The sequence below is a fragment of the Aethalodelphis obliquidens genome, unplaced genomic scaffold (assembly GCF_003676395.1).
Source record: "Aethalodelphis obliquidens isolate GAN/ISIS:26980383/991018 unplaced genomic scaffold, ASM367639v1 scaffold71, whole genome shotgun sequence".
NCBI lineage: Eukaryota > Metazoa > Chordata > Mammalia > Artiodactyla > Delphinidae > Aethalodelphis > Aethalodelphis obliquidens.
In genome coordinates this window covers 10,320,318-10,341,367 of record NW_020838015.1, presented here as the reverse complement: position 1 = coordinate 10,341,367, position 21,050 = coordinate 10,320,318, and the positions used below count along the sequence as shown (strand labels likewise).

Below are 21,050 nucleotides of genomic sequence, written 5' to 3'. Positions count from 1 at the left end.
TCTATGTTAATCCTGCCACTGTATTCCCAGTGCCTATAGCAGTACCTGGTTCATACCAGGTGCTCGAAAAGTATTTGTTGAATGAGTATGTGAAGGAGTTTTGTCCTCACAGTGACAATAAGGTTAATTCAAACTTCTCAGCATGACATTCAGGCCCCAATTTACTTATTTGGGCTTATATTCTGTCTTTTTATACCTCTGTATATTATGCCTGTTGCTATCTCTGTAAAAGCTTGCTTTCTGCCTCAAATGCTCTTCCTCCTACCAAATAATTTACCTTTCAAGGCCCTTCTCAAACACACCTTTTCTGTGAAATTTTTTCCAATCCTACACACACACACACACACACACACACACAGAGAGAGAGAGAGAGAGAGAGAGAGAATGCGTCCTCTGCTAAGTCCTTGTAATATAGGGTTATAATAGACATAATAATGCTGATGATTATGATAGCTAACATTTTATTGAGCATTAACTCTATGCTGGGTACATAAGCACTTTATATGTTATTATCTCATTTAATCCTGAAAACAACTCTTAAGAGGTAGGTAGGTAGGTAGGTACTATCATAAGTACTTATGTGTCTGTTAGGCTAGCTAGAATCAACTTCATGAAGGCAGGGATGGTGCCTTAAAGCCTTGCTAATTCCCAGAACCTAGCAAAATATCTGTAATGTCATAGGCCCTTAATACAAATTTGCTAAATAATGAATTCTGACAGTAGTTTCTTGTCCCCTGATTTCACTTTGAGAATGGCAATCCCAATCACTTAAAGAACCAGACAATAAAGTATATAAATTTAATCTTAAAGTGATACAGTCCTTTCTAATTACAACAAGAAACTCAGAAGTCATAAAAGGGTTATATACCTAGCTATACAAAAATTTTAAAATATTTGTAGATTAAAAAAACAAAGTTAACAAAAGCAAACCAGAAATAGAAAATATACATATTCAACCTACATTAGACAAAAGATTAATAATAATAATATAAAGGGCTCTTATAAAAAAATAAGAAAAGGGCTTCCCTGGTGGCACAGTGGTTGAGCGTCCGCCTGCCGATGCAGGGGACACGGGTTCGTGCCCCGGTCCGGGAAGATCCCACATGCCGTGGAGCGGCTGGGCCCGTAAGCCATGGCCGCTGAGCCTGCGCGTCCGGAGCCTGTGCTCTGCAATGGTAGAGGCCACAACAGTGAGAGGCCTGCATACCGCAACAACAAAAAAAAAGTGTGAGAGAAAATAAGAAAAGATAATCAGCCCATTAGAAAAATAGGAACATCATATGAACAGGAAACTTCCAGAAAAAGAATTTTTTTTGGCCAGACCGCACAGCTTGTGGGGTTTTAGTTCCCTGACCAGGGATTGAACTCAAGCCCTCGGCAGTGACAGTGCAAAGTCCTAACCACTGGACCACCAGGGAATTCCCCAGAAAAAGAAATTTAAATGGTTAATAAACATGAAAATATGCTCAAGCTCATTAATTTTAAAAACTGAAAATTAAAACAATAATAGGGATGTATTTATTTATTTATCATATTGTAAAGATGAAAAAAGAATTATAATATTCAGCACCAGCAAGGCTGGTGAAAGGGGAAATAAGCACTCTTACACACTCATGCTACAGAAATGCTCTCATACACTTAAAAGATACACACACACACACACACACACACACGCACATGGTTGTCCATTGTGGCATTGTTTGTAATAGCAAGAGATTGGAAGCAACTGAAATGTGCAACAATAGGAGCTTGGTTAAGTAAACTATGGTACAGCTATACCATGAAATTGTATGCAGCCAATGAAGAGAATGATGTTACTGCATAACTAAATAATAGATAAGGGGAATTCTCATTTTATAAATATATTCCAGATAATAAGAAAACAATTATAAAAAGGGGAAAGGATTTGAACAGACACTTCATCGAAGAGGATATAAGGTTGGCAGATGAGCACATGAAATGATGTTCAACATCATAAACCGTTAGGGAAATGAAATTAAAACCATGATGAGATAACACTACATAGCTGTTAGAACGGTTAAAATTAAAATTACTGAAAATACTAAGAGCAGAACAAGTGGAAGAACTACCATACATGGCTAGTTCAGATGCAAAATGGTACAGCCACTCTGAAAAATGGTTTGGCAGTTACTTACAAAGTTCAGCATACATTTATCACACAATCCAGTGACCCCACTCCGGGGTATACTACTCAGCAAGAGAAAGGAATGAACAACTTAAATGAATCTCCAAGGCATTAAGCTGAGTGAATGAAGTCAGTCTCAAAAGTTGAAACTATGTGACTCCATGTATATGACATTCTCAGAAAGGAAAAACTATGGGACAGAGAACAAATCAGTGGTTACCAGGGCTTGGGGGTCAGGGAGGACTGACTGCAAAGGGTAATAAGAAGGAATGCTTTGGGGGTGTTGAACTGTTCTTATCCTGTCAGTGGTGGTGATTACAAGTATCTACACATGTGTTAAAATTCATAGGACTGTGTGCCAGGAGATAAATAAATGTTATTGTATGTACATTGGAAATAATTTTTAAAAAGATAAATTGTCATCAGCAGTAATGATACCTTCTATTTCTCCATCTAAGGGAGGAACATCATCTCTCATGGAGAAATCCATAGCTGTCCCTGGTATGTCCATCAAGTCCTCATCACTGGAGCTGCTCTGGAAGCTATTGAAACTCCCCTGCTGAAAGCCTCTGTTATCCATGGCTCCTGTACAGAAAAAAAAACAGGAGGCTTATTACAATGATTTCCAAGCCCCTTACCACTTATTCTTTTTTTATTGTGGTAAATACACATAACATAAAATTTACCATTTAAACCGTTTTAAACTGGCAATTCAGTAGCATTTAGCACATTTACAATGATGTGCAATCATCACTATCCATTTCCAGAAATTTTTCATTATCTCAAACAGAAACTTGCTACCCAGTAAACATAACTCCCCATCTCCCTCCCACCCCAGCCCCTTATAACCTCTATTCTCTTTCTGTGTCTGTGATTTGCTGATTCTGGATATTTCATATAAATGTAATCATATAAGATGTGGGCTTTTGTGTCTGGCTTCTTTCACTTCTCATAATTTTCTCAAGGCTCATCCATGCTGTAGCATGTATCAGTATGACATTCCTTTTTAGAACTGAATAACACCCATTGTATGGATATACCACATTTTATTTATCCATTTATCAGTTGATGGACATTTGGGTAGTTTTCACCTTTTGGGTTACCACTTATTCGTATGTCCTCTTTTGTGCTCTTATTTTGACAGTATAGACACACAAACTACTTAGCATAGTCAGTTACCCTCCAGATATAACATACCACTACCCTTACAATGTAGTTGATATTGGTTTTTTGAGAACCATTGCAAATAAGCAAATCAAATGAGGACATGCATACAAAACTCATGGGAGTTCACAATAAAAATCTGAAATAAAAACTAGACAGCAGTATTCAGAAATGTGCTAGCCATCTGGGAGTGGAAAAATATTATTTTATGCCTCCGGCTCTCCCAGAGTTCTTAACACAATATAGATGCACAGAAATACTGGGAAAAAGAGGCATACTGTGCTGTTCAATGTTGTTCTCTGCTCAAGAATTTAATATTAAAGATGAAACACTTTCCACATCCCAAGTGGGAATCTTCAGATCATAAAATTTTATTCAAAAAAATCTTAGTATATTGATCATTTTAAAAAAAAAAAAACAGCATTACAGCCAACTTTATCTAGCCCTGCACCACCATCACCCCAGTTTTTGATGAAATCTTGATCAAGTTTCATAGCCAGCAAAGTTCTATTCGATTAGGCAAATAATACTATTTTTTAAAATTTCATTCATTCATTCATTCATTTTATTTTTGGCTGCATTGGGTCTTTGTTGCTGTGTGCAGGCTTTCTCTAGTTGCAGTGAGCGGGGGTGCCTCTTCGTCGTGGTGTGTGGGCTTCTCATTGTGGTGGCTTCTCTTGTTCTGGAGCACGGGCTTCAGGCGCGCGGGCTTCAGAAGTTGTGGCAAGCCGGCTCGGTAGTTGTGGCTCACGGGCTCCAGACACAGGCTCAGTAGTTGTGGTGCACAGGCTTAGCTGCTCTATGGCACGTGGGATCTTCCCGGACCAGGGCTCGAACCCGTGTCCCCTGCATTGGCAGGCGGATTCTTAACCACTGCACCACCAGGGAAGCCCTAAATAATACTCTTTTAAGAAACTTCTTACTCTGGGTTATCAGAATTATGTGCAAGAATGTGGTAAATACCAAATACGTTAAATTAAACTTTAGGGGGACTTCCCTGGTGGTCCAGTGGTTAAGACTCTGTGCTCCCAATGCAGGGAGCCCGGGTTTGATCCCTGGTCGGGGAACTAAGATCCCACATACTGCAACTGGAGAGCCCGTACGCCACAACTAGAGAAGCCCGTGCACTGCAATGATGACCCTGAGCAGCCATAGTTAATTAATTAATTAATTTAAAATTAATTAATTAAATGTTAGGCCTAAAAAATTGGAATCACAGCAGTTAAATTAAATATTTTAAACATTGAGCATAAAGGAGAAATAAGCAACATTTACCAGGACTTCAATTAATTTTCAGGCCCTGGGCCATGCGCTTAAAGTGAACGCTTTCACTTAATTTTTCCAGCGTTCCTAAGCTGTGGCATTAGCACTCCTAGTGCAGATGAGGAAACCAAAGCTCAGAGAGACTAAGTAACTTGCCCAGTTAGTGTTTTTAAAAGACGGTAAGCTCCAAATCATGTGTTCAATTTCACAACATCTCACTTATGATAAAGAGGTCAGCCTGAAGGAGGAGGTCAGCATGAGTGACATTTATGAACCACCTATTATGTATGAAGCATTGTGGGATAGTGGGACAGATACAGAAATGATGCTGGGTAGGCCAGATGAGATGAAGATTGAGAGGCAAAGACTTGGGAGTTATCAACATCAAGGTGATGACTGAAATCAAGAGAACAGATATTCTAAGGGAAATCTGCCATTCACTTATGGATAAGGATGAATATAAATAAAAGAAACACATTCTCAACAACATTCTTTAGTATACACCAATAGCTTGAACTCTGTGCAGACATGAATCTAAACAACAGGTTCTCCAGGAACATTACCATGCTTCCATGGTGACATATGGTCAGGTGGAGACGGTAGGGTCATTTACCCAGAGGTACTAATAATTTAGAAAATTATCTATCATAAAACCATTCCCTCAGCTACAAAACCTCTAACCTTCCTATGTGGATCAAATGTTTCCTAGGATACTAAGAATCCATGCTTTGCATCTTCAGCCCAGCTCCCTCGCTGCCAGCCAATCCTTCATCCTCGCTAGACTCTTCCTCCTGCTCTATCCTGCTTCCTTCACGCCCCTTCTCTGAGCACACCTGCAAAAATGCACTTACACAAATTCCTCTGAATTATGATTCTAAGCAAGAGGGTGAAAAAGCGGACTCTGCCGCTGCTTCCAAGTCTAACCTGACTACCACGGATCCTTAGCAGGTTTTTCCTATTACCAACGACACACAGGAAATTCTGAATCTCTCAGTCTTCCCTCCTGTCATCCAGGAAGAAGTGTCTTTAATCTTTATTTAAGAAAAAAATTAGTCTCTCTATTTTGTTCTTGATCTGACTGAGATAGCAGATCCTTACCTGCCTTACTCTGAGTTACTTTATCTTATCCTTTAAGGAAACCTACTATCTCTAGCCCTCATCTCTATCTCAAGCTCCAGTCCTTAATTCCCAAGAATTCCATTTGACACTTCCGTTGCTGCTTCAAACTCAACAGGATGAAAATGAAAAACAAGCAGAAATAACATTAGCCTAAACACAAATAACAAAATCCAAACAAAGCATGTTTCCTGCCCTCACCCCTCACATCAACTTTCCCTTTTAAATGTAGGTGGCATCAGAGTCAATAGTTGCACTTAATATTTGTCTAACTCTGGGATTTACTACGTTCAACGAACCTATAAAAGCAATCTCAAAAGTAGGTATTCCAGGTTTCTAGAAATCTTAACGGAAAACGAGCACCATTTTAGCTGATGAGAAGAACTTGAGAGATTTTCTTTCTGTTTAAATTCATCCAACGCCTGTGAATTCCAGTGACTAGCACTGAAAGTAGGCAAGAAAATTTGCAAAATGATGCAGAATCCTTTCCCTCTCTCTTCACTGGTTATGTGCTTCATTCAGGAAATGATTTAAAATACACAGTTTCAGCAACTCTACATTAGCCACACAAATCATAGGAAGAAAAAGTATGGGGAGTCCAAAAATAATTTATATTTGGCTTTGGAATATGTCCTGTAGTCATATTTTCAGAAGGTGTACCTATTGTTCTGGGAATTCATTAAAACAAAATAATGACGCTACAAGATGAAGACTCAACAAAGGAGAAGCTGGAAAACTCTTCCGTTTCCCCATTAGGACCTTACAAACTCCTTCCTGTAACCCACTGACACAGAACAACCCAGCTAAATTGAGCTGCCTCATTTCAAACATTTCATGGAACAGTTATCTGGTTCAGTGTTTGGGTTATAAAGTGCTTCCTTAATAAGTACATAGAAATAAAGGGTCAACAAAAGAAAATTAGAAGCAGCAAGCAGATCAAGCAAAACAGATGCAACAAACTGGAGTTCAACAAAGAAAAAGAACATAATCAGTAAAACTCAAAGTGGTATTTTGCCCGTGGATAATCCATTCTGGTAGTAGTTGGTTTTATTTTGCAGATATAAAAAAGTTCCAGACAAAAAGTTAAAGCAGCAGAATAATGAGGAAATAATTTAAAGTTCCTCCAAGTTGAGATTTGATCCTGCATTTAGTTGAACTCCAAGCCTATTGCTCTTTCCATAACACTCTGGGGCTTCCCTATGACATGTCAGTCCAGAGAATGGCACATCTGGAATAAATCAAACCTCTAGATGGTCACAAGCCTGAGGTCAGCCGGAATTTAGGGTAGACCAGGAACAAAGTAACAGGATTTATTATCCCAACTAGTGGATTACTATAGGGCTCGTCATACAAGGAAGGGTTATGGGGGGAGGGCAAACAGGGAAAAATGTTTGGTTGATATCTGCATTACATAGCTGACACTTTCAGTGCCTTTTGTCACCTTCTTGCTTAAAATCATAAGCTGGTTCCCCATTGCCTTTTGGGTCAAGTTTACATTTCTTTGTATGGTATTCAGAGCCCTATCAAATCTAGATCCCATCTACCCAGACAGACTTATCTCCTGCCATAGATTTGTTATACTCCACATAGGCCATGTACTTTAACACCTCCATACCTTTGCTCAGGCCATATATTCTATCTGAAATCCCACCCAGCCCCCATCCTCTTTTTAGCCTGGTGAAATCCCCTTCAATCCATCTCGGGCCAGCTCATACAAGCTTTTCCTCAACACCCCCTTTGTTCAGACATCTATGCTGATTGCATAATCTCTTCCACTTGAGTCTTGTGACTACACCGTATCCTTCTCATTTTTGTGGTCTTAACAACTCTAGTGTTGTTCCAGAGAAGGTATTCAATAAATGCTTATTAAGGAGGATTCTAGTTGGGGAGGAATGGTTAATAGCCAGTCAACATATTTACATAGCCAATACTCAATAAATCTATGCCTTGCACTATGAGGGTAGAGGATTAAGGATACAAAAAACATCTGTTACCCTGTCACTGCTCTCAAGAATTTATTATCTAGTTGGGGAGGAAACTTCCACATAATGTAATTATACAACAGCTAAGTGTTAAACTGCTAGAATAAAAGTGAAACTGGCATTTAGAAAATGGAAGGGAGATTGTAAGCTAGAGAAGCCTTCATGGAGGAAAGAAGGTACTCGAGGACCAGGAAACAAAATGGCCAAAGGCTTGAGATGAGAATGAGGCTGGCATCTGTGCTTGACTAGAGGACAGGGTAGCTGTATGTGAGCAAATGGTTGGGAAGCCAATGGAGTCGCTGTAGTTTTTGAGGAGCAACATGATAAAAACATAACTTTAGGAGGTAAGTGTGGCAGCAGTGGACTGGAAGAGAGAGGATGAAAAGGCTAGGAAGGCAGTTCACCACTTCCAGTTTCAACGTAGGTCATTTAGGATGGAGGAAGAAGGGGGAAAAGGGGAGGAGGAGTGCATATTCCCAACAGCTGTACTGAAAGAGCCAGGTGGGGATGGGGTGGGATGGTGCTAATTTGTGGTATGGCATACTAGCATCTTGTTTAGTGACAGCAACACATGTTGGCACAAACAAATTAATACCTCCATCTCAACTAGCCCATTTGGCAAAAGCAAATGTATAAACCAATGGGCAGGCTGATACACACAACCCTTCAAATAAAAATATAAAGTATGTCACATATTCCAATGCTAACAAACACAAAGAAGCAATAAACTTTTCTATTTCTTATTTTGGTTCAAGAACGATAACTGTTGACCTGCACATGGCATTCCATGTACGTAATATGCCAGATACCACAAATGTGGAAAAGGGAGGATGCAAAAGGAAAAAAGGGTAAGAGAGGCATTATACAACCTACCAAGATACAAGTATTGTCTTATCATTTAAAAGAAAGAACATTAAGTCAATCCTAAGTATAACATTGAAGGTGACAAGAACTGGCACATACATAAAATCACCCTTTTTCTACCCACTATACTTTGAGCTACTTGAGGACAGGGTACCTTAAATCTGTATTCCTAAGTGCCTGACACAAAGAGAGCTCAGTAAATAATCTAGATTATACTCCGATTCCAGTTTTAGTTACTTTATTTTGAGAGGCAGAAATGAAATGCAAATCTTGGACAGTAGTCTCTGAGGTGCCTTATTTCAGAGGTTTGGGCCAATCCTAACCCAAGTCACCTTCTCTACCTGTCAAAATTTCAAGTAAAAAGTTCCAGGAGGAAATAACAATGCTTCTTCTCACAGTGTGGTCTTCATCTGGGAGTCATCCTCACAGACAAGTAGGGGTTACGAGAAAAAACAGAACTCAGAGCAGGCAGTACGAGAACAGCAGTTCTCAAATTTTTTGGTCTCAGGATCCCTTTAGTCCTCAAAATTATTGAGGGACCTAAAGAGCTTGTATTTATAGGGGTTCTATCTATAGATATTTACTGAATTAGAAATCAAACCCCAGAAATGTTCAAAATAAATATTTATTAATGTATTTAAATATAATAATACTCATCCCATTATATGTTTATGTTAACTTTTGGAAAAAAAATCTATATTTTCCAAAAAAAATTAGTGAGAGGCATTTTGCAAATCTTTTTATTTTTTAATTTTTTAGATTTTTAAATTTTTTATTCTTACTTTTATTTATTTATTGGCCTCACCACGCTGCTTGCAAGATCTTAGTTACCTGACCAGGGTTCGAACCCGGGCCCCCTGCAGTGGAAGCTCAGAGTCCTAACCACTGGACCACCAGAGAATTCCCACAAATCTTTTTAATGTCTGCCTTAAGAGGACACATATTCCATTAGCCATCAGAGCAATGACATCAGCACCTGTCATACAGCCTCTAGAAAACTCCACTGCATATTCATGAGAAAATGAGAATGAAAAAGGCAAAGAAAATCTTAATATTAATATGAAAATAGTTTTGATTTTGCAGACCCCATGACAGGGTCTCAGGAAGCACAGACCACTCTTTGAGAATTGTTAAAGGAGAGAAAGAACACAGAATGGAGAAACCATACTTGGGCAACACTCATGACTGGTAAGAAGGAGGAAGAGGACAAACCAGTCAGATGAGACCGTGTTGACAGATGAAGGAAGTGGAAGTGAAGCAAACTAATATTTCCTATAAATATTTTTCCAAAGGAGAAATAGCCTTGATATATAAAGAGATTGTTCAAATCATTAAAACTGAATCCCAACAGATGAAAGGGCAAAAGATATTGGTAAGTAGATAATTTATTAAAGAAAACGGGGAAAGGGGTTTTAAAAATTCAGAGAAATTAAAATTGAAACAATAATATGCTATTGTCCCTTAGCATTTCTTTGGTTTTATCTCAGAAATTCTTTCTTTCTTTCTTTCTTTCTTTTTTTTGGCTGTGCCACATAGATTGTGGGATCTTAGTTCCCCAACCAGGGATCGAACCCAGGCCCCTGCAGTGAAAGTGCCAAGTCCTAACCACTAGACCACCAGGGAATTCCCTCAGAGATTCTTCAAATATGGTAACACTCTGATAGAAAGGCTTTCAAGAGTGACAAATAAGATGGCTAGAGAAGCACCCTGAAGTTCAAGGACAAGAGCCTGCCAGGCCTGACAAAGACACCACTCATATTTTATAGATCACTTTCACTTTGGAATATATGAGTAAAACACCAAAATAAACTTTAAGAAACTGAAATATAGCATTACATTGAAAGATTTGCCTACTATAAATAAGGAGAGTTTATTCCAAGAACACAAGACTGATATCACAAGGGAAATTGTCGACATCATTTATCAGACTAACAGATAAAATTTTAAAAACCATAATTATCTCAACAGATGTCAAGAACAGATTTTAAAAGTTTATATTTATTCCAGATTAAAATATTTTAAAAATATTCCAGGTGGAAAATTTGTTTCTTGACATGATACAGAAAATTTAAATTAAAACCAAGAAGCAAAATCTCATTCCCCTTAATACAGGAAGATAATGATGCCTCCTGTTGCCTATTATATTTAACATGGTAAAAGAAAACTTTAAGAGGAAAAAAGTGAAGAATGCATATAGGAAAGGAAGAAATATATTTTGATGTTTGGATTGCATGAATACATATCTATACAGCTCTAAAAATATTAACTAAAAATAACTAAAGGTAATAAATGAATTCAGAAATTATAAGGCAAATAGACAAAAAAACAACTGCATTCCCATGTACTATCACAGAACTAGAAAATACAATAATTTATTTATGATAGAGACATACACTTGAAACACAATATTACTGTAAAATTTATAAAATCCAAGTAGGAGGAAAAAAAGAATGACATAAATCAACAAAGAAGTATCATGCTCATGGATAGAAAGTCTAAATATAGTAAGAACAAAACAGACACCAATCTGAATTGTATTACAACTATATATTAATCTAGAGTCCCTATGGCATCCTTTAGATAACTTGAAAGATTGATAGTGAACTTTACCTGGAAGAATAAGTAGGCAAGGATACTAGTGTATATATTTTCTTAAGTAAATATGGCAAACATAACCTGTCAGATTTTAATCTTCTACAAAGAAACAATCATCAAAACCTTATGGCACTGGATTAAGAATAGAGATTCTAGCAGTGGACACGCACTATTTTACGAACTTAATAGCTGATAAACCAGAAGCAACACAACTATAAGGAAAGGATCAACCACTTTTTAGTAAATAGTTGAGGGATTGCTAGATATCAAAATGGAAAACAATGTACAATTACAACATATACCACATTGTGATAAATTCCAAATGGGTTTTTTTAGGGTTGATTTTTAAAATAACACAGAATAGTATATTCATTCCAGATGTGGTGGACAGGCAAAGTTATTTCTGACCATGGACACATACAAAATGGATTAATTAATACGTAGTAAAATAAATAACATTTTGCATCAGGGAATGTATGTAATAAAATGAAGTGAAAAGAACAGAGGAACAAATCTGTGTCATCATTGATAAAGGTAATAAAAAAGGTGGATGCACATATTCGAGTAAAGATTAAAGTAGGATTTCTGGTCAAGAATGTAATAAGGAGCTTGGAAGTTCTCATTCTCATCCTCACAATGAGAAAAAACTGAACAAACTGAAAATCAACAACTCTCCTTAGATCCATCAGAGAACTCAGATTACAGGACAAACTACTGTCTCCAAACTTAGGGAGACAGACAGGCGGATACAGAGAATCATAGCTTACACTAGCGGAACCCTCTTTGAGAACCAGTGCCAGGGTAGGAGAACCTAAACTGTAATTGAAGAATAGCTAGAGGCTTAGTGTGGACAAATTTGAGAGTTAAGAACTCGAAAAGGCCCAGTGAAGACCAGAGAAAAATCCCCTCGTGCTTCCAGTAGGGGCAGGAAAATGAACAGGGCATTCTCTTCTTTTTACAAGGCTGGTCCTCAGGAGAAACTATTTTACCAACGCCTAACCAACTTAGCGGAAAGGAAAACTGAAGTCTAGCTCCCTCCAGCCTTCCTGTCTCACATAAAGGAGAAAAAACAAAAGAAAATAAAACTGAGAAGCACCTGTGAAGTTCACAGTCAAGGGGGCACAGGCTTGCTAAAAGACTGAAACCTAATCATAGGACTATAGAACACATCCCTTCCTCCATGCCTTACTAACACATCAACAGGGCTCATGAATAACAATAGGAGAATATAACTATAAGAACTGCAAAACCCAAATACATATGAGGGACAAAAACAAAGACATTAGAGAAAATTTTAGCCTCTGACACATACAGATACAGCAAACAGTAAACATATCCTAACCCCCATCCAGATAAACATAAAATCTCACACTAAAGGCCTATTTACTTTAGTTATTTTTACCCAGTATATCATTGTCCAGCTTTCAAAAAAAATTCCAAGGCATACTAAAAGACCAGGAAAAAAAAACAAAAACAGCATGTAGAGACAGAGCAAGCATCAGAACCAGAGTCAGATGTGGAAGGAATGTTGGAATTTTCAGAACAGCAATTTAAAGTAACTATGATTAATATTCTAAGGGCCTTGGAAAAGGTGGACAACATGCAAGAACAGATGGGTAATGTAAACAGAGAGATGGAAACTAAAAGAAAAAATCAAAAGGAAATACTAGAAATGAAAAATGCTGTAAAAAAAAAGGTGAAGAATGTCTTTGATAGATGCATCAACAGACTGAACACAGCAGAGGAAAAGGATCAGCAAGTTTGAAGAAATGTCAATAGAAACTTCTAAAACTGAAATGCCAAGAGAAAAGAAGAATGAAAAAAATGAAAAGAATATCAAGAGCTGTGGGACAATTACAAAAGGTGTAACATACACATAACGGCAATAACAAGAAGAAATGCTGCAAAAGAAATATTTGAAGCAATAATAATGAAGCAATAATGAAGCAATAAAAACCACAGGTCCAGAAAGCTCAGAGAACATGAAGGAGGATAAATATATACATACATACATACTACAACTAGGCATATAATACCCAAACTGCAGAAAATCAAAGTCTTGAAAGTAGCCAGAGGAATAAACACCTTACCTATAGAAGAGCAAAGATAAGAAATACACCAGACTTCTCTTCAGAAACCATGCAATCAAGAAGAGAGAACAGGGAAGACATATGGGAACATATGTTTATGTATGACTGATTCACTTTGTTATAAAGCAGAAACTAACACACCATTGTAAAGCAATTATACCCCAATAAAGATGTTAAAAAAAAAAAAAAAAAGAAGAGAGAAGAGTGAAAAATATGAAGTATTGAAAAAAACCACGGATCAAGAATTCTGAATCCAGAGAAATTATCCTTCAAAACTGAATGAGAAATAAAGACTTTTCTCAGAAAAGCAAAAATTGAGGTAATTTGTCAGCAGTAGACCTGCCTTTCAGGAAATGTTAAAAGATATTCTTTAGAAAAAAGAAAAATGATAGAGGTCAGAAACATATCTATGTAAAGAAAGGAAGAGTGCCAGAGAAAGAATAAAGTAAAATAAAATATTTTTTAATTCTTAATTGAGCTACAGACAACAGTTTGTGCAAAATAATAACAGCAACAATATTCAGTGATGATATCTTATGGATAAGTGAAATGAAAGACAGGAATATTATAAGGGACAGAGGGAGGAAGTGGGAATACTCTGAAAATAATAAGGTACTTGCATTATTACTCATTAAGTAGAATTGTGTTATTTGAAAGAAGACTTAGATTAGCTGTAAATGTATATTGCAAACATAAGGGCAACCACTAAAAAAAGTAAAAAGATAAAAAGGAAAGGAAAAAGTATGATTAATATGCTAAGAAAGGAGGAAAAATGGACTCACACAAAATGTTCAATTAAAACTAGAAGGCAAAGAAAGAGTGGAAGATAAAATAAGAAAACAACAAGGGCAACAAATAGGAAACAGTAACAAATATGGCAGATAATGTGGACTCAACATATCAGTAATCACTTTACACATCAATAGTCTATTAAATATACCAATTAAAAGGCAGAGACTGCCATAGTGGATAAAAATACAACACCCAACTATGTTGTCTATAAGAAGCCATGCTAACACTAATTAAAAGGAAGCTAGAGTAGCTATATTAATTTCAGAAAAAGCTAACTTCAGAGCAAGGCAAATTGTCAGGGATAAAGAGGTACATTACAAAATGATAAAGGGGTCAATTCTCTAAGAAGCCATAGGAATCCTTAATGTGTATGTGCCTAACAACAGAGCATAAAAATACATGAGGCGAAAACTGACAGAATGGCAAAGAGAAACAGATGAACCCACCATTATAGTTGAAGACTTCAACAGCCCTCTACTGGAAATGGACAGATCCAGAACCAGAAAATCAGTAAATACATAGCTGAACTAAATAGCATCAACCAACTGAATCAAGTTGGCAAATATAGAATCCTTCATCTAACAGCAGCAGCAGAATACACTTTTTTTTTTTTTACACTTTCTTCTTAAGCTCACATGGATCATTCACAAAGACAGATGACATTCTGGGCCCTGAAATACACCTTAACAATTAAAAAAAAAAACAGAAATCATGCAAAGTTTGCTCTCAGATCGTAATGGAATTAAACTAGAAATCAACAACAGAAAGGTAGCTGGAAAAACCGAAAATACTTAGAGATTAAAGGACACACTTCTAAATAACACATGGGTCAAAGAATAAGTCACAAGAGAAATTAAACATTTTGAAGTAAATGAAAATTTAAAATCAAAATTTGTGAGAAGCAGCAAAACCAGCACTTAGAGGGAAATTTATAGCATTCAATGCATATACTAGAAAAGAAGAAAGGTCTAAAATCAACCCTCTAAGTTTCCACCTTAGGAAACTAGGAAAAGAAGGGCAAATTAAACCCAAAGTAAGCACAAGAAAATAAATAATAAAAATTAGAGCAGAAATCGATGAAACTGAAGACAGGAAATTAATAAAATAAATCAACAAAACCAAGAGTTGGTTCTTTTAACAGATCGATAAAATTAATAAACCTATAGCCAGGTTAACTAAGAAAAAGAGAGAGAAGATACAAATTAATAATGTCAAAAATGAAACAGGAACCATCACTATTCATCTTATGGACATTAAAAAGATAATAAAGGAATATTATTAGAAAATCTATGCTCACAAATTTGATAACCTAGATGAAATGGACTAATACCTTGAAAAATACAGTCTACCAAAACTCACACAAAGAGAAACAGATCAGTGAATATGCTTATATCTATTAAATAAGTTGAATCACTAATAACCTTCCAAAACAGAAAGCACCAGACCCAGATGGAATCACTAGTGAATCCTACCAAACATTTAAAGAAATTATATCAATTCTCCACAATCTCTTTCAAAAAATAGAAGCAGAGAGATTATTTCCTAACTCATTTTATGAGACTAGCATTATCTTAATACCAAAACAAGACAAAGACAAGAATAGAAAACTACAATATTTCACATGAGCACAGTTGCAAAAAGCCTCAACAAAATATTAGCAGATCAAATCCAACAATGTATAAAAGAGTTATATGCCATAACCAAGTATGATTTATTTCAGGCATGCAAGGCAGGTCCACCATTAAAAAATCAATTAGTATAATGCATTACATCAACAAGCCTAAAGAAGAAAAATCGTAAGAACATATCAATCGATGCAAAAAGAAACAAAGCATTTGACAAAAATCCAACATCCATTCATGATAAAATCTCTCAACAAACCAGGAATGAAGGGGAACTTCCTCAACTAGAGCTAACATTTTAAACATAATGGTAAGGACCTAGATGCCTTCCTGCTAAGACCAGGAATAAGACAAGGATGTCTGTGCTCACGACTCCTACTCAGCATCATACTAGAAGTCCCAACTAATGCAATAACAATTAAAGGAAACAAAAGGTATACAGTTTGGGAAGGAAGCAATAAAACTGTCTTTGTTCACAGACAACATGATTGTCTACACAGAAAAAAACTCCTGGAACTAATGATTAACTCTAGCAAGGTTGCAGGATACAAGGTTAATATACAAAAGTCAACTACTTTCTTGTATATCAGCAATGAACAAATGGAATTTCAAATTAAAAGCACAATGCCATTAGAGCTGTAAAATGTGCTGCTGTGGGGAGGACTAAATGAACCAGAAATCATTACTCCTTCTAGCCTGGAAAATCTCCAACATTAGTTTACACCATAGGAAACAATCTTTTTTGCCTGTATCATGAACAGCCACTCTGGGGTATTTGAAAGAGTTTATAATAAAGTTTTTCAATTGGAGATTGTGGCTATAGAGATACTCATCAGAGAACTATAACAACGTCAGTGATTCCCAGAAAGTCATCGGGCTTGGAGGGCAGGAAGCCTCTCCACGATGCATGTCATCTCGGAATAGATCATGTCATGAAATCTCTTTCTACACCACTCTTACAGAGAACCTGGCAGTGTTTTCCTAAACAGATGCCCTAGTATCAAAAGCTCAACTGATGGAATGAGATGTAAACCCCTAACATAGTAGGAAAATACACATAAAGGACTGGAGAGAAGGAAAGAGTTCAGGACTGGTTGTCAGGAAACCCAGTCCTGTGTCCCTTCCTCCTCTGCCTCTCTAAATATCAGTTTTCACATTTGTAAAATGTGCTCCCTCACCCCACCCACCAAGGATCATAAACTCTTTGAGGGCAGTGGTAAGTCTTAGCTCCAGAATCACACATCTATGTTTGGCCAAGAACAAAACTGTAAAATAAAAAAAAAAAAATTAAACACAGTGCCATTTACATTAGCACCAAAAATATGAAATAATTAGGTATAAATCTAATAAAATGTGTACAAGATCTATATGATTAAAGAAATCAAAGATCTAAATAAATGGAGACATATTTCATGCACATGGACAGGAAGACTCAATACTGTCAAAGACATCAGTTCTTCCCAGCTTGATCTATAGATTCAATGCAATCCTAATCAAAATACCAGAAAGTTATTTTGTGGATATCAACAAACTGATACTAAAGTTTATATGGAAGGGCAAAAAAGTCAGAAAACCTCACACAATATTGAAGGAGAAGAACAGAGTCGGAGCACTGACATTACCCAACTTCAAGACTTATTAAAAAGCTACAGTAATTAAGACAATGTGGTGTTGGTGGAAGAATAGACAAATTGATCAATAAAACAGACTAGAGAGCCCAGAAATAAACCCACACAAACATAGTCAACTGATCTTTGAGAAAGAACAAGAGGCAATTCAATGGAGAAAGGACAGTCTTTTCAACAAACGGTACTGGAACTGGACATCCACATGCAAAAGAGAAAATGAATCTAGACAAAGATCTGCAACTTTCACAAAAATTAACTCAAAATGGATCATAGACCTAAATGTAAAGTGCAAAACTATAAAACTCCTGCAAGAAAACCTAGGTGACCTTGGGTTTGGAGATAACTTTTTAGCTACAACACCAAAAATATGATCTATGAAAGAAAAAAGTTGATAAATTGGACTTTATTAAAATTAAAAACTTCTGCTCTGCAAAAGCCACTGCTAAAAGAATGAAAAAAACAAGGCACATATGGGAGAAAATATTTGCAAAAGACACACCTGATAAGGGACTGGTACCCAAAACATACAAATAACTCTTAAAGAAGTTTTTTTTTTTCTTTTGGGCGCGCTGCGCAGCTTATGGGATCTTAGTTCCCCGGCCAGATATTGAACCCGGGCCCTCAGCAATGAAACTGCAGAGTCCTAACCACTGGACCACCAGGGAATTCCCAAGAACTCTTAAAAGAGTTTACACATAAGGAAATTCTGACTCTTAAAAATCATCCTGTGGAACACAGAAATCTGTATTAAAGTTATTTAAACCAGTGGTTCTCCAAGCGCACCGTGCATCAGAATCCCCTGAAGGGCTTATTACACAGACTGCTGGGCTGCCTACCGGAGCCCACCCCCGATTTTCTGATTCCCTAAGTCTGAGGTGGGACCTGACCATTTGATTTTCTAACAAGGTCCCTGGGAATGCTGGTGCTGCTGGCCCTGTGCCTCAAGAAAGATGTAAAGTCTGAGAAAAATAAGATCAAGGCCGAGCAGCCACCAAAATGGGGTTTTAGAGTACACAAAAAGTTACAAGGCACATATTAAACAAGTTGAGTCTTTTTTTGCAGAGTACATTAGGCGAAGTTGGGAGAGAACAAGTCCCACTTATTTAAGAACTTGAGAAAAGATTGAAAAGTTGTTTGTCTTTTCCTATCACACTCTTTCTCTCTCTGTGTCTCTCTCACCATCTGTAATACTGTATTGCTATACTGACCTGAAATCATAAATCTGTAATGGGCAATGGGCAAAGGCACTAAGAAAGGTAGGAATGAACAGATCAGCCTAGCTGAAATGGAGAGTGCACTGGAGAATACTGCTAAGGCCTCCTAAAAATGCTAGACTAAATTTGCATTCTCCATCCCCTCCCTCTTTTCTCTTAAAGATTGATCCTAGATAGCATAACTCATTGGACTATCCCTCATTTCCAGGAGACAAAACAGGCTGCTGATAAGCAACTCTGAACTCTGGCACAATATCCTCTGCCACTCTCTACACCCAAACATGTACGTAGTCAAAAGGTGGATGGAGAACATAAGAAGAGTTTCTAAGAAACTCCTAAATGTGCCCACAAAGCCAAACATCCAATGCTGTCTATTACGTTCACCTCAGTTTTTCTAGCAACCAGCATAGTGGCTGGCGCATAGTAAATGCTCCCTAAATAATTGCTGGAAGAGTGACCAAATCTGAGGGAAGTGATGTAAATCTGAATGGTCCTCCTATATGATCACAATGCATACTTTCCTTAGACCCAGGCATATAGATGATGGGTTCAGAAAGCCCAGCACCTACATGTAATGAATATGAGGGAGGGAGCCAATCAGAAGGCTCAGGTATGGGAAAAGTGTGTGTACATACATGTGCAAGCACTTCCACCTACCTGCAATGACAAGGCCCATCCCGACACACTACACGTGTACATAATAGATAATGATGAAATCTACTCTTCCATATGCTTCCAATGGTCTGCTAAAAAGAAGGTTTGACTTTCTGTGCACTGAGAGGATGAAACACAAGGCTTATTTCCGTGCACACTGAACATGCAGACACGATGATAATAAAGATGTTTATTCTCACACAAATCCCCTAGACAGTAAGGCCACTGCACCCCCCCAAAAGCCACTCAATAAATATTTATCAAAGAAATAAATGAGGAGGAGGGGGGGAAGACGGCAGAAGACTAAGACGCAGAGATCAACTTCCTCCCCACAGATACATTAGAAATACATCTACACGTGGAACAACTCCTACAGAACACCTACTGAACGCTGGTAGAAGATGTCAGACCTCCCAAAAGGCAAGAAACTCCCCACGTACCTGGGTAGGGCAAAAGAAAAAAGAATAAACAGAGACAAAATAATAGGGACGGGACCTGCACCACTGAGAGAGAGCTGTGAAGGAGGAAAGGTTTCCACACACTAGGAAGCCCCTTCATGGGTGGAGACTGCAGGTGGCGGAGGGGGGAAGCTTGGGGGCCGCAGAGGAGAGCACAGCAAAAGGGGTGCAGAGGACAAAGCGGGGAGATTCCCACACAGAGGATCGGTGCCGACCAGCACTCACCAGCCCGAGAGGCTTGTCTGCTCACCCGCCGGGGCAGGCGGGACTGGAAGCTGAGGCTTGGGATTCGGTTGGAGCGCAGGGAGAGGACTGGGGTTGGCAGCATGAACACAGCCTGCAGGGGGTTAGTGCACCACGGCTAGCCGGGAGGGAGTCCGGGGAAAAGTCTGGACCTGCGAAGAGGCAAAAGACTTGTTCTTCCCTCATCGTTTCCTGGTGCGCGAGGAGAGGGGATTAAGAGCCCTGCTTAAAGGAGATCCAGAGACGGGCGCAGGCCGCGGCTAAAAGCGTGGACCCCAGAGACGGGCGGGAGACGCTAAGACTGCTGCTGCCGCCACCAAGAAGCTTGTGTGCGAGCACAGGTCACTATCCACAACCCCCTTCCAGGGAGCCTGTACAGCCCACCACTGCCAGGGTTCCGGGATCCAGGGACAACTCCTCTGGGAGAACGCATGGCGCGCCTCAGGCTGGTGCAACGTCACGCTGGCCTCTGCCACCGCAGGCTTGCCCCGCACTCTGTACCCCTCCCTCCCCCTGGCCTGAGTGAGCCAGAGCCCCCGAATCAGCAGCTCCTTTAACCCCGTCCTGTCTGAGCGAAGAAAAGACGCCCTTCAGCGCAGAGGCGGGGCCAAATCCAAAGCTGAGCCCCTGGGAGCTGTGAGAATGAAGAAGAGAAAGGGAAATCTCTCCCAGCAGCCTCAGAAGCAGCGGATTAAAGCTCCACAATCAACTTGATGTACCCTGCATCTGTGGAATACATGAATAGACAACGAATCATCCCAAATTGAGGAGGTGGACTTTGAGAGCAAGATTTATGATTTTTTCCCCTTTTCCTCTTTTTTGTGAGTGTGTATGTGTATGCTTCTGTGTGAGATTTTGTGTGTACAGCTTTGCTTCCACCATTTGTCCTAGGGTTCTATCCGTCCGTTTTTTTTCTTAAAAAATTTTTTTTCCTTAATAATTATTTATTTTAATAACTTTATTTTATTTTACCTTATTTTATTTTCTTTTATCCTCTTTCTTTCTACTTTTTCTCCCTTTTATTCTGAGCTGTGTGGATGAAAGGCTCTTGGTGCTGCAGCCAGGAGTCAGTGCTGTGCCTCTGAGGTGGGAGAGCCAACTTCAGGACACTGGTCCACAAGAGACCTCCCAGCTCCATGTAATATCAAACGCCGAAAATCTCCCAGAGATCTCCAACTCAACACCAACACCCAGCTTCACTAAACGACCAGCAAGCTAC

At 38.4% G+C, this 21,050-nt stretch overlaps 1 protein-coding gene across 4 annotated transcripts in view; it reads right to left on the bottom strand.

Annotated features, from left to right (window-relative positions):
* The window catches only part of CLCN5 (Cl-/H+ antiporter 5), a 162,637-nt gene that overhangs the window by 43,777 nt on the left and 97,810 nt on the right, over positions 1 to 21,050 (bottom strand). For all 4 annotated transcript variants that reach the window (XR_003429625.1, XM_027091232.1, XM_027091231.1 and 1 more), the window contains one exon: positions 2,585 to 2,731. Coding sequence is in view for 3 of the 4 variants with exons in the window: in XM_027091232.1 (XP_026947033.1) it covers positions 2,585 to 2,731 (147 nt within the window). In the remaining variant the exon portion in view is untranslated. The remainder of the gene's footprint in view (positions 1 to 2,584; positions 2,732 to 21,050) is intronic.